Source organism: Neoarius graeffei, chromosome 16 (genome assembly GCF_027579695.1).
Source record: "Neoarius graeffei isolate fNeoGra1 chromosome 16, fNeoGra1.pri, whole genome shotgun sequence".
Lineage (NCBI taxonomy): Eukaryota > Metazoa > Chordata > Actinopteri > Siluriformes > Ariidae > Neoarius > Neoarius graeffei.
In genome coordinates, this window is record NC_083584.1 from 45,248,354 (window position 1) to 45,262,259 (window position 13,906).

The 13,906-nt window shown below is 41.8% G+C and overlaps 1 protein-coding gene across 4 annotated transcripts in view; it reads right to left on the minus strand.

The window, feature by feature from the left end:
• The window catches only part of sdk1a (sidekick cell adhesion molecule 1a), a 539,170-nt gene that overhangs the window by 70,530 nt on the left and 454,734 nt on the right, over positions 1-13,906 (minus strand). For all 4 annotated transcript variants that reach the window (XM_060943068.1, XM_060943067.1, XM_060943066.1 and 1 more), the window contains 3 exons: positions 11,857-12,094; positions 11,063-11,178; positions 8,626-8,815 (listed from right to left, as the gene is read on the minus strand). In XM_060943068.1, coding sequence (XP_060799051.1) covers positions 8,626-8,815; positions 11,063-11,178; positions 11,857-12,094 — 544 coding nt within the window. The remainder of the gene's footprint in view (positions 1-8,625; positions 8,816-11,062; positions 11,179-11,856; positions 12,095-13,906) is intronic.

Below are 13,906 nucleotides of genomic sequence, written 5' to 3' on the forward strand. Positions count from 1 at the left end.
GTTCCGTATGTTATTTCATAGTTTTGATGTCTTCAGTATTGTTCTACAATGTAGAAAATAGTTAAAATACAGAAAAACCTGATATAGACATTTAGGCACTGCCAGAACGCAGAGCTCCTGATCTTAGCCTGAGCTCCTGAAGGACCTCAGGCTAAGACCTGATGTGCAAAATATGAGCAAAATATTTACAAGGGCACAAAATCAACCTGACTAGAATAATATTATAGCATACGGACCACTGAATTTTGTAGTGTTGTGTATTTCACGTCAATAAATTGCTGCATTGTCTTGTGACAGTGAGACCAATAACGAGATACACATCACAGTTATGAATACATATCTATTCCTTTCTTTGACACCGCATGCCATGCACCAGAAACACCACCATGACATTTATTATGGTGTGACTCTACTGGGTGCCTGGTGGACAGCAGAAACCAGCACTTTCACTTTACGGTACATCATTACTATAGAGTTACCATCCAGTATCAAACTTGACATGTCAAACACCTTTCTGGTTACATCTTTCATGCGTTGGAGCTCAGAGCGCGCAGCTGCTGATTGCAAAGCATGCACAGTGCCATTAGGACTAATTACCATGCACCTGTTCCTGATTAGAGCTCAATCACAGCACATATGTACATATAAGGACTCTGAGTAACACAGACTTTGCGAAAGCCTTGTATTTTGTATCACTTTTCTGGTTTTGACCCTGTTTGTGTTTTTGGACTGTGAATATTGTATTACCTCTGATATCCTGTCTGTGCCTCACCGGATGTTTTTTGACTCTGCCTTTGTCTACATTTTGAATCTCTTTGCTAGCACGTTTTCAGTAAAACTCTTCCTGCACTTACATCTGTCTATCGCCCTTACATAACAGAAACTGTCAACTGTCCAACAAGCTAGTGGACTAATAAAACAGTTTGAACTAGTTTTATATGAAACTGTCGTGAATATTTTCTGTAAAATGTGTTTGTAAATAATCCCACGTTATTTTTTAAAAACCAAATTAAAAATAAGTTCTGAATAAAAATCCACCTATTTTATATAAATAAAGATACAAATTTCGCTATCTGGTGGTCAAGTGATCATGAGAAATGTTGCTTTGCACTTACGATCGGGTTCCCTGTGGTGGTACACATTCATACGTATGGACGTCGGATGGTCAAGCCATCAAAAATCAGGTCGATGCATAAGTATGGGGCTCCACTCTGTGCGTGTACTTTGTGGAGGAGCTCTGCTATGAATGAGTAGGTGTGTCCAAACTTTTGACTGGTACTATATATCAAAATCTCTCAAAACTGTGCCTTCTTCTGGACCATTTGTTTACTTCTCTATGGATTTGTTGAGCTGTAATGGTTGGTTAGGCAGGCTCTGTATTTCACTTCCTGGCAGTCATCACACTTATAAATCTAACACATCCAACACAAATTTGATTTGTATTGCTTTTTTTGCCATCATGATACGAGAAGCCATATGGACGTGCATTCACACACACTCACACACACAGGCGAGAAGCTGTATTTGTATAGTGAGCTCTCTTGATGCTTCTCTTCTTGCCACTATGTGTTGCTTGCATTCATCATCCTGCTATCAGCTGCTCTGTGCTGCTGGTGGGTGTTCCAGACATTAGACTAAACTGAGTCTGAGTGTTGTTTATGCACAAGTCATAAAAAATACATTACTCTATAATTAGAAAATCGTCCATGTAGCCGTTTCAAAATGAAGTGCTGCTAATAAAAGCCCTTTTGACCCATCTTTACTTCCCATGAACTCACTAATGACTCTGCTCCTAATCTGATTAACAGATTTGAGAATGGATGGATGTCCAGTTTGCCATCACTTTTTGCTGATATGGCCTGATAAAACTTAATTACAGGGTGTTTGACCTAGCAAGTGAACAGGGGCCCAGCAACTGCATTCCAGCAGTGATAAAATATGGACTTTCTGCAATGTCTCTAAATACTGCAAAGGCAGGACTGCATTTGCATGTATGCTATATTTTACATCATAGTTTAATGAGACTTGTTCTGGGGAGGATTAACAGGCAAAGAAAGATAATTGTCAGCAACATTGAGTGAGGACAGACATTGGCTTGTTACTTAGGCCTTGCTCTTTCTTTCATAAAACAGAAGTGTTGGGACGGCATGTCCGGGTCACTTCTTGCCCTGAAGTGTGAAGAGAGACATTTATTTTATATTCATATTTAATTAATTTTTTGTCTCCGGTAAGTGCTGGTCAATCCAGCGGCACGGTGGTGCTCCGGTTTCCCCCACAGTCCAAAGACATGCAGTTAGGTTAACTGGCCACTCTAAATTGCCCATAGATATGAACATGTGTGTGAATGCTTGTTTGGCTGGGAAGGTATGATAGGCCTAGCAAGCAGGGGGTAGATGAAATGTGCTCTAGTTAAGAATGCCAACATACCTACTGCCAAAAAGTTTAAACCAACCAACTATTTATGACTAAAGGCAATTAATGTGATTAAAGATTAAAGTTTATCAGGATTAAATAATGAGGCAGGGTTACACCCTGGATGGGATGTCAGGATTACAACCTATCAAACCTGCATACTGTCAATCCTGCTCTATGGCTCAGAAACCTGGACCACACTATCCTGAGAATTACAGAGGCTCGAGCCACTCCACCTATGGTGCCAGCAACAATACTCCGGACCTGCTGGTTTCATCATGTGCAGAATTTGGAGGTGGTTTCCTGCACTGGTCTGGAACCGATTAAGGATTCCATCCATTGTTGTCGCCTCTCTCTCTTTCTCTCTCTCTCTGGCCACATAGCATGCATAGGTACCACCATTTCAGCTCATGGTGCCGCAGTAGCTGCATGCAAAACCGAAAGATATCCCCTGCCAGGCTGGAAGAAGCCACTTGGACATCCAAGACAGACATGGGTACAACAGCCGGGAGACGGAACACCATCTGGCTTACTTCAACAATGGAACCTTGCCACCACGTATGGCCATACATGACTGGCGCTACACAGACCTCATCCGTGACAATGGATGGGATGGATAGATGGATGGATGGAATGCCAGTCCACCACAGGACACCATTTACACACTCATTCATGTCCAGGGGCAATTTAAAGGAGCTAACCCAACTACTAGAATGTTTTTGGGAAGTATTGTCGAAGGAAACTGGAGAACCTGGAGGAAACACATCCAAACACGAGAAAAAAAAAATTCCATAAAGATAGTAACCCAAGCTCAGGATCAAAGCTTGGAGCTGTGAGGTGGCAAAGCTACATGCTGTACCACTGTGCTGCCACCATTTTCAGATTTATTTCATTTATTTACTTCACATTTAGAGAGCTACTCTATTAACGTGACCCAGCTGCATTTAAAACTGCTCCACTAAATATTATAGCGCTGGCTTGGTAAAATGCTACACCACCCCATTACCTCTTATTCCGAAAAGGAATATTTAAATTCTAATATACAAAGTGGTTTATTTACATGCAGTGCCCTACATTTTAGAGTATAAGTGTTTGATTAAATTAAGTGTAGCTATATACACCAATCAGCCATAACATTATGACTGCTGACAGGTGAAGTGAATAACATTGATTATTCTATCCACATTCACTGGATATGAGCAACTGCGTCCTCTGATTGGCTAATCTACTACTAGGCTATCAGCTCATATACCGTGAGTAGAGAAAAACAAAATGGTGGAGCATACTGAACCAACCAAGGACGAAATAAAAACTCTACTTGAGAACAAAACCCCCCAAAATACAAAAAAAAAAAGCGCAACAAAACATGGAATGAAAGTATTTGGTGGTAAGAATGTATCTTTTTTATTTTTCAAGAATTATTATTATTATAGCATTTTTCACAAATTGCTCCTGTTATTTCACCGGTTTGTTTACATTCTAAGCATAAATTATTTTGTTGGAGGTTTTGTATAAAGTTTTGATTTATCGAATTTGCAAAAAATAAAAACGCTCTGTTTCTTAAAAGCTAGTGAATGTGGATAGAATAAAACAGTTATTCCACTCAATTGTGTCATACATGATTCTCATGTACGACTTGATTTCGTGGAATAACTTAATTATTTCAGTCAAAGGGGTGGGACATATGAGTATTAGGCAGCAAGAGAACAGTCAGTTCTTGAAGTTGATGTGTTGGATGCAGGAAAAATGGGCAAATGTCAGGATCTGAGTGACTTTGACAAGGGCCAGATTGTGATGGCTAAATGACTGGGTCTGAGCATCTCCAAAACGGCACATCTTGTGGGGTGTTCCCGGTATGCAGTGATTAGTACCTAACAAAAGTGGTCCAAGGAAGGACAACTGGTGAACCAGCAACAAGGTCATGGGTGTCGAAGACTCACTGATTTGCATGGGGCATAAAGGGTAGCCCATATGGTCCAATCCCACAGAAGAGCTACTGTAGCACAAACTGCTGAAAAAGTTAATGCTGAGCAGTTTGTGCTACAAAAGTTCTTCTGTGGGATTGGCTGATCAGTGTGTGCATGTATGTGTGTATGTATGTGTGTATATACAACCCCGATTCCAAAAAAGTTGGGACAAAGTACAAATTGTAAATAAAAACGGAATGCAATGATGTGGAAGTTTCAAAATTCCATATTTTATTCAGAATAGAACATAGATGACATATCAAATGTTTAAACTGAGAAAATGTATCATTTAAAGAGAAAAATTAGGTGATTTTAAATTTCGTGACAACAACACATCTCAAAAAAGTTGGGACAAGGCCATGTTTACCACTGTGAGACATCCCCTTTTCTCTTTACAACGGTCTGTAAACGTCTGGGGACTGAGGAGACAAGTTGCTCAAGTTTAGGGAGAGGAATGTTAACCCATTCTTGTCTAATGTAGGATTCTAGTTGCTCAACTGTCTTAGGTCTTTTTTGTCGTATCTTCCGTTTTATGACGCGCCAAATGTTTTCTATGGGTGAAAGATCTGGACTGCAGGCTGGCCAGTTCAGTACCCGGACCCTTCTTCTACGCAGCCATGATGCTGTAATTGATGCAGTATGTGGTTTGGCATTGTCATGTTGGAAAATGCAAGGTCTTCCCTGAAAGAGACGTCGTCTGGATGGGAGCATATGTTGCTCTAGAACCGGGATATACCTTTCAGCATTGATGGTGTCTTTCCAGATGTGTAAGCTGCCCATGCCACACGCACTAATGCAACCCCATACCATCAGAGATGCAGGCTTCTGAACTGAGCGCTGATAACAACTTGGGTCGTCCTTCTCCTCTTTAGTCCGAATGACACGGCGTCCCTGATTTCCATAAAGAACTTCAAATTTTGATTCGTCTGACCACAGAACAGTTTTCCACTTTGCCACAGTCCATTTTAAATGAGCCTTGGCCCAGAGAAGACGTCTGCGCTTCTGGATCATGTTTAGATACGGCTTCTTCTTTGAACTATAGAGTTTTAGCTGGCAACAGCGGATGGCACGGTGAATTGTGCTCACAGATAATGTTCTCTGGAAATATTCCTGAGCCCATTTTGCGATTTCCAATACAGAAGCATGCCTGTATGTGATGCAGTGCCGTCTAAGGGCCTGAAGATCACGGGCACCCAGTATGGTTTTCCGGCCTTGACCCTTACGCACAGAGATTCTTCCAGATTCTCTGAATCTTTTGATGATCTTATGCACTGTAGATGATGATATGTTCAAACTCTTTGCAATTTTACACTGTCGAACTCCTTTCTGATATTGCTCCACTATTTGTCGGTGCAGAATTAGGGGGATTGGTGATCCTCTTCCCATCTTTACTTCTGAGAGCCACTGCCACTCCAAGATGCTCTTTTTATACCCAGTCATGTTAATGACCTATTGCCAATTGACCTAATGAGTTGCAATTTGGTCCTCCAGCTGTTCCTTTTTTGTACCTTTAACTTTTCCAGCCTCTTATTGCCCCTGTCCCAACTTTTTTGAGATGTGTTGCTGTCATGAAATTTCAAATGAGCCAATATTTGGCATGAAATTTCAAAATGTCTCACTTTCGACATTTGATATGTTGTCTATGTTCTATTGTGAATACAATATCAGTTTTTGAGATTTGTAAATTATTGCATTCCGTTTTTATTTACAATTTGTACTTTGTCCCAACTTTTTTGGAATCGGGGTTGTACACTACCGTTCAAAAGTTTGTGGTCACTTTGAAATTTCCTTATTTTTGAAAGAAAAGCACTGTTCTTTTCAATGAAGATCACTTTAAACTAATCAGAAATCCACTCTATACATTGCTAATGTGGTAAATGACTATTCTAGCTGCAAACGTCTGGTTTTTGGTGCAATATCTCCATAGGTGTATAGAGGCCCATTTCCAGCAATTCTCACTCCAGTGTTCTAATGGTACAATGTGTTTGCTCATTGCCTCAGAAGGCTAATGGATGATTAGAAAACCCTTGTACAATCATGTTAGCACAGCTGAAAACAGTTGAGCTCTTTAGAGAAGCTATAAAACTGACCTTCCTTTGAGCAGATTGAGTTTCTGGAGCATCACATTTGTGGGGTCGATTAAATGCTCAAAATGGCCAGAAAAATGTCTTGACTATATTTTCTATTCATTTTACAACTTATGGTGGTAAATAAAAGTGTGACTTTTCATGGAAAACACAAAATTGTCTGGGTGACCACAAACTTTTGAACGGTAGTGTGTGTGTGTATATATATTAGTGCTGTCAAAGTTAACGCGATAACGCGTTAACGTGATCTCAATTTAACGCGATTAAAAAAAATAGTGCCGTTAACGCAAATTCTAATTTGGCCCTGCGAGTCACCCGTAGTTCCTGTTGAGGCTTGTCACGCGCTGCTTCAATAAGAGTACGTGTGAGTGATGGAGAAAGGCATAGACATATAAACATCCTCGCCGCCATATTGGATGGGGCAAAGTGGAGATTCTTCAACCATCTCTGGTATAGCATCTAGACAGTAGCCGAGAATAAAGATGCCTCATTCATGTGCTGCGTTTAACTGTACCAACAGGTTTACCGTCCAAACGAGATCACATGGGATTACCTTTCACAGGTGAGACTGGAAAAATACTTTTCAATACTGTTCCTTCAGTCTTCAGTTTCCCAGCTCATCTCCACCGGGTAGGTGTAGAGTTATAAGCAGTGAGAATTAGATAATACAGTGCCACACTATGATGAACGTTTTTGAACGTATGATGAATGTTTTTATTTTTGTTATGTTTTTTTCTTCTTTTATGGCAAATACTTCTCTTCAAAAGAAACTAATGAAGAGTAAAATAAAACATTTTTTTATTTTCACAGTGATATGCACTTTACTTTTCATCCCTTGGTTTTCTCATCTAATATGGAAGTTATGGATGTCAGTGGCTGTGACAAGACGTGTTATGCTCTGCAATAAAAAAAAAAAAAACATTGGTACAAAGCAAGCCCATTCACTTTTTTATGCTGATAAGAGAATTACAATGGTTTTTCATGTGACAAAAATGTGAGATTAAATTGCGATTAATCGCGAGTTAACTATGACAGTCGTGACATTAATCGCGATTAAATATTTTAATCGCTTGACAGCACTAATATATATACACACACACACACACACACAGATTAAGATAGGCAAACTCACAGATAGCTTCTTCACCACACCACGCCTGAAATAAAATGCCTCTCACAACCACTCTACAGCTCCCCAGTGTGTGTATACGTAAGCCTGGATGTGCTGTGGATTAGTTTCTGCGGTGATGTTGTTTGGGAAATCCTGACTGACTCAATGACCATTATTTGTAATAGATGGCAAACCAGCACACCTCCCATTTGGAAGCTTTCACTGTGCAGATTTACACTACTGGTTCACAGTTAGTTTCATATTTCAGTCCATACCATAAACCTTCCCAAACCACCTTGGCTAAAATCAGCAGTGATTGTTGAAACATTGATGTTTTTATTTAACAGATGTATAACAGCATAACTGAGTCTAGCCCTAAAAGGCAATTTCAGAGCAGTGAGAAACAGTGAACGAATGTATATATAAATCCAGAGAATGCGCCCCATGAAGCAGCACAGTGAAAGAAACAACTTGCTGTCACGGCACATGCTTACGCTACATATGAAAAACACAGATTCTGTCAGTACACTGCAGAACTATTAGTGACAGGGATTTATTTAATATCTCTCCCCCCCCCCCAAGTCTTCCACTTTATTAAAGCTAAAGCTGTTTCAGTCTGACCACTTCTGGTACAACGAGTACGAGATGCCTCATAAAACGCAAGACATCTGACATCTCATAAAACGTGAGAGCGGTTGGTCAAGGAGTGCGCACATAAAAGTCTTAGGCCGATGAGTCATAACGCTCAGCTCCTGCTCTAGTAATCAAGAACATGTCAAAGCCGCTTTTAATCTCCACAGTGACACTGAAACCTTCCTCCTAAAACAGGCTCTAACAGATGAATCTATTCCTCTGAAGTTAACTTTATTCTGTGTGAATACACACTCACATACTCACACAGTGGGCTTTTTTTTTTTTAAGATACATTCATTGCCAAGTTAATCATGTTCACCTAAAATGTAGGTCTTGCTATGTGTAATTGGTAATAATAATTGGTTCCTTTATTAATGCTTATGGGAATAATTCATTTTTGGGAAATATTGCGTACCATCATCTTTAGTCCTTTCCAGGACAGGAGGGATGCTGAGCTGGCCATCTCCAATGCGTGTGAAGGCCAGGACCTGGATTTCGTACTGCACATACTTGCACAGGTTCCGCAGTAACACTGACTGTGTTAGATTCCCCTTCACCAGCTGCACCTGTGGCTCCGTACCCGAGTCTTTTTCTCGGTACAGCACCTGGACAAACACAAACACCAAAATCATTCAGGTCACTTCAGTGACTGGAATCTCAGTTGGATACTGAGATCAGCAGGCCCCATATTTTCCCAGGTGAAGCCTTCATTTTCCATTTGTCTGAATTAATATTGGCTTTAGACAGATGTTCTGAGCATCAGGGTTCATGTAGTAGCTGCTCCATCCACACATATTTGTCCTTCCATACATAACTGGAGGGCATTTATTGCCCAGTTCATGCCCAAGAGACAGCAGAAAAAGCTACACCGCACATTTACTTTGAAAAAGTCGATAATAAATAATGTATAATAATTCATAATTAAAGGTCCCATGGCATGGTGGTTTGTTGATGCTTTAACCGGGCTCGTGGAGGCTTCCGGATGTTATATCCGCAGCCTTTCTCGAAATGAACCCTCGGCACGTAAATATAGCCTCCTGGGAGAAAGCCCCATTTCAGCGCTTTTCCCAGTGCGTCGTTTTGCTAATGAGAAGCAGGAGGCGGGGAAGGGTAGAGGGTGGGGGCGGGCCATGGGGGGAGGGGGAGGGGTTTGACCAAGCTGCGCACACACATACTCGCTGCTATCAGCGCCTGTAGCCACGCTGCTAAGACAAAACCCCGTTCTCCCTCGGACTCCTTTCGTAAACTCAACGTGACACAGAGAACAGAGAGTGAGTGTTCGGAGTGGTAGTTTACGAACGTATAATACCCTAGGCTTGAACACGCACTCCATAACCAAAGAGGATAGAAGCAGCAACTACAGCAACATATCGCTTATCCAACAGAAGACATGCATTGCGGAGCAATAGTCAAACATAAGCTCATAAGTTACAGTCAATTTCCAGACTAAACTCAGTTTAACAGAGCATGCTGCATGCTCTTTAGTTTTGTAGCGCAGATTACCTGGCCAACTGCAGGAAGCGGTTAGCTGCACAGCTAATGTAGCCATTGCTAGGCTAACACACTGATTTTAAAACACGGCAAAACGACCAGTTATACACCTACTTGTTCGGTGTTTGTGGCTGATGCGGCAGGGATGCTTGGTACGGACCCAGGCTTCAGTGACAGCTGATGTGCAAAACCTGCCCTGTACTGTCCCAAGTTGTGGAAACATTCCTCAGGAAAATGCTTCCGACAAACATACACAGTCTTAGGTAGACTCGACGGTGTATTATTCAAGTAAATAAAATTAAGCCACTGCGTCTTCAGGGGCTCTCCCGTCGGCAGTAAAAACAGACTCCTTTCTGTGTTGTCACATCCATGTACAGCGCAATTTCCATGTTTCGCTCGCTTAGGTGATGCCATGTTGTTGTGTCCTCCCTCTATGGTCTCCTCACTACAACTGGGCGGGGCAATCCATACAGTGGGTGGGAATCCAGAGGGGGGGCGTGGGGATCATCTCCCTTGCTGACGTAGTAAAGGAAGAGCTTATCAACGCGCCGTTTTGACGCGCCATTCTCAAATGTTGGGCATAGTTTGGTTTACACATTATGAAATTTCTAGCCACTGGGGTGACTTAAGAAGGTCAGAGGAACTCATTTTAACGTTAAAAAAACTCAGAAAGTGAAAATTTCATGCCATGGGACCTTTAAAGACAAGATAGTTAAAATTGGGTTAAATGTAGTTCTTGACAATGCTACAAAAAAAATTCAGAAGTATTTTTCTTTTTTGCCATCGAGCCCCAACTCCCCAACTCCAACTTTGTGTTTGTAATAAAGTTTTGAAGGCAAATGGAACATTCAAAATACCCAGGGAGGTCAGAAACCTGCACCGTGCACAGACAAATCAAACATACATTCTTATTCTAATGTCCACTGTGGATTACTTGTTGTGTATTTGTTTTTATTCCATTTTAAAATCACTCAGATACGAGGAAATGTTTGAACATGGCAAGCAAAATGAGTTGACCTCTCTCAGCTCAAATTGAAAAAATATATATTACGACGGTCCAGCTGGAGTTACAAAACAGCAGCGACTTGCTGAATTGCTCGAAATACGAAAGCACAAGGACTTCTCAAAGGGAGAAACGATTCGGCTCTTACATGCAATTTCATCATATGGAGTATGATCTAAGGACCAAGGAGGGCGTGATCATGCGTAAAAGTCAAGCTTTTACCAAGTGAAAAACATTTATGCAGTAGACCTGCAGACTTCCAAATATATTCAGGATTTTTTTCCCCTTGACCTTCCAGTATCCCTTCCAGGTAAAGGACTTGATCACGGATTAACGGTTTGACGTTTTCAATCACTACCTTATATCCAAGGATGTTGCCGTTCTGCTGCGGCTCTGGAACAGGTCCCCATGTCACCAGCATGCGTGTAGAGCTCATGGCCTCGGCTGTCACGTTCTCCGGTGCTCCAGATGGCACTGCGCAATCAAACAAAACAAACATCCTCTACGTCTGCTTGCTGTGTGGCAAATAGACCAGATTAGATGCTACACTATCAGCAATAATAGGGGAAAGGGTAGCTGGAAATCTCATTAGTATGTGCATGTGTGTGTTGTGAGCAGACAAAGTTATGTGGGATGCTGTGTGAATGAGAGCAAACACCACCAACAGATTGACAAACACTTAGTGGTAGCCAGAATTCATCAAGCAGCCAGGCACCCATTAGAGATTGGCTACTTCAAACGCATGTGATTTTGCAATTACTGTTAACCAAGCATTATTCTCTGCTGTTTTATTAAAGCGTTTTGCTTTTTTTTTTGCCACCAGAGGCATGCTGTACCCATGCTGCTGGAACAACAACAACCAAGAAAAAAAAAAAAAATCCTGTTATGCCGAGACAAGGCAGAAGACCATGTCAATGATAGCATCAGCAGAATGAAATTGAACCGGCACCTGTTCATATGCAGAAGAGTGATTAACAAGAGAATGAACATTTCCAGATGCTCCTTATGTGAAGCACTGGGAAAGCTGTATTCAGTCAAAAAGACATCTCTGCTGAAGATGTGCCAGATGAAAACAAAAACGTGTGTGTTTTGTTTGGCAGATGATGATGCCATCGTGTGTGTGTGTTCAGGTTTGTGATTGAGTTTCATTACCTGACTCACGTGTACGTCCCTTTACGGGCTCACTCCAGGGTCCAGGGCCGATGGAGTTGAAAGCCTGGATCTGGAACAGGTACTCGGTCCACTCTTCTAAGCCCTCCAATGTGATCTCTCTCTCCAACCTGTCATTCACCATCTTAGTGCTGGCGTCACCTCGCTGATCAGCACGCCACACCCGTATCCTGTAGCCCATGCTCTCTGGGTTCCCGTTATACTCGGTCTCCGGCAGAGGCTGCCAGAGAGAAACGAGAGAGAGTGAGAAAGATACAGCGAGAGGGCCATCAATTGCTTGCTCACACTTGCTGGCGTCGGCACGCAGTGTCTGCAACGGGTTGCCTATTAAACTGGCATACTCTCATAAAAGCATAACTCATGCTAGATTATCCTTCATCATCTTTATGCATCTTAAAAATCGACTTCTTGGCAGCGCTCCAGAAAAATTAAGCCAATAGCAGTGACTGGCAAAAAACATCAGCGCTTGTCCACTTTTAATTTGAGCTGTATTTTGAAAAGCTCAATTTGGGCATATGCTCTCACATATTGCCGTTCTTTATTTCATCTGGAAATCAATAGATGTCAAGCAGAAGAAGGCATTCAGTGGAGCATGCTTAATACTGCGTAATGACCTGCTCTATGAAAAGAGAGGGAAGCATGGCTTGTCCTTTTGTTCGTTCAGTATAATTTTCTTACATAAATCACTTCTCCAAAAGACACAGTAAAGAATGGATAGTTCTGAATAATGCAGTCTAATTCATCTGCACAGCACTCAGGAGCACGATTCTCTTTCAACACACAGGACCTCCGAGTAATACATCACTCTGAAGCCTCCCATGGCAACAGGCAGCACTATAAACGTCAGGTGAGTATGAAGTACACATGGTAACGTTTTTCAATAAGAGTAGGATTTAGTACTAGAATGAGAATCTCTCGAAGGTTTTACCTTTTATTTTTAAAGTACTGAATGATAAAACTGCACCAGCGAGAGACTGCCATTTTATAATGTCGTAGAAGAATACCAAGCCAAGCTCCAACAGCATCATTTGTTGTAGTGCAAAAAAAGAAAAACCCTAAGACATGCTCTACTTCAAGTCTTGTAGATGTAAAAGTACAGCATGGTCAGTGATTCGTAACAGTATCTTCTCCCATTCGGACAGCTTCAATAAAACCAATTCATCTCATCTCATCATCTCTAGCCGCTTTATCCTGTTCTACAAGGTCGCAGGCAAGCTGGAGCCTATCCCAGCTGACTACAGCCGAAAGGCGGGGTACACCCTGGACAAGTCGCCAGGTCATCACAGGGCTGATACATAGACACAGACAACCATTCACACTCACATTCACACCTACGGTCAATTTAGAGTCACCAGTTAACCTAACCTGCATGTCTTTGGACTGTGGGGGAAACCGGAGCACCCGGAGGAAACCCACGCGGACACGGGGAGAACATGCAAACTCCACACAGAAAGGCCCTCGCCGGCCACGGGGCTCGAACCCGGACCTTCTTGCTGTGAGGCGACAGCGCTAACCACTACACCATCGTGCCGCCCCATAAAACCAATTATCAGCTAAAATAAAAACAGGTTCTGTGGAGTCCAAGGCTCTGTGGACCACCAATATCCAACCAATGAGGACAAGTTGGCTGCTCTATTTGCCTGTCAATTCAGAAAGCTCCATGTTTTACAATACTATTCAGGTGTTTTGGCCTCTCGGCTGCACGAGATGTGGATTGTATAGCTTTGAAGCAAACCCACTACAACAGATACACTTCTGTTTACCTCCACCAAGGAGGTTCTGGTTTTTTTGGTGCAGTTTATTTGTCTGTCTTTAACCCTTTGGTGACTGACCCCTTGAAAATGGTTCCTCCAGGAACGATGACATTTCAGTTGTCAAGACAACGGAAAAACTAAAATACAAAAACAGAAAGATACGTCACAATGCTCTTGTGCACAAAACAAAATGCTCTTGTATTTGTATTTTAGTTTTTCCGTTGTCTTGACAACTGAAATGTCATGGTTCCTGGAGGAACCATTTTCAAGGGGTCAGT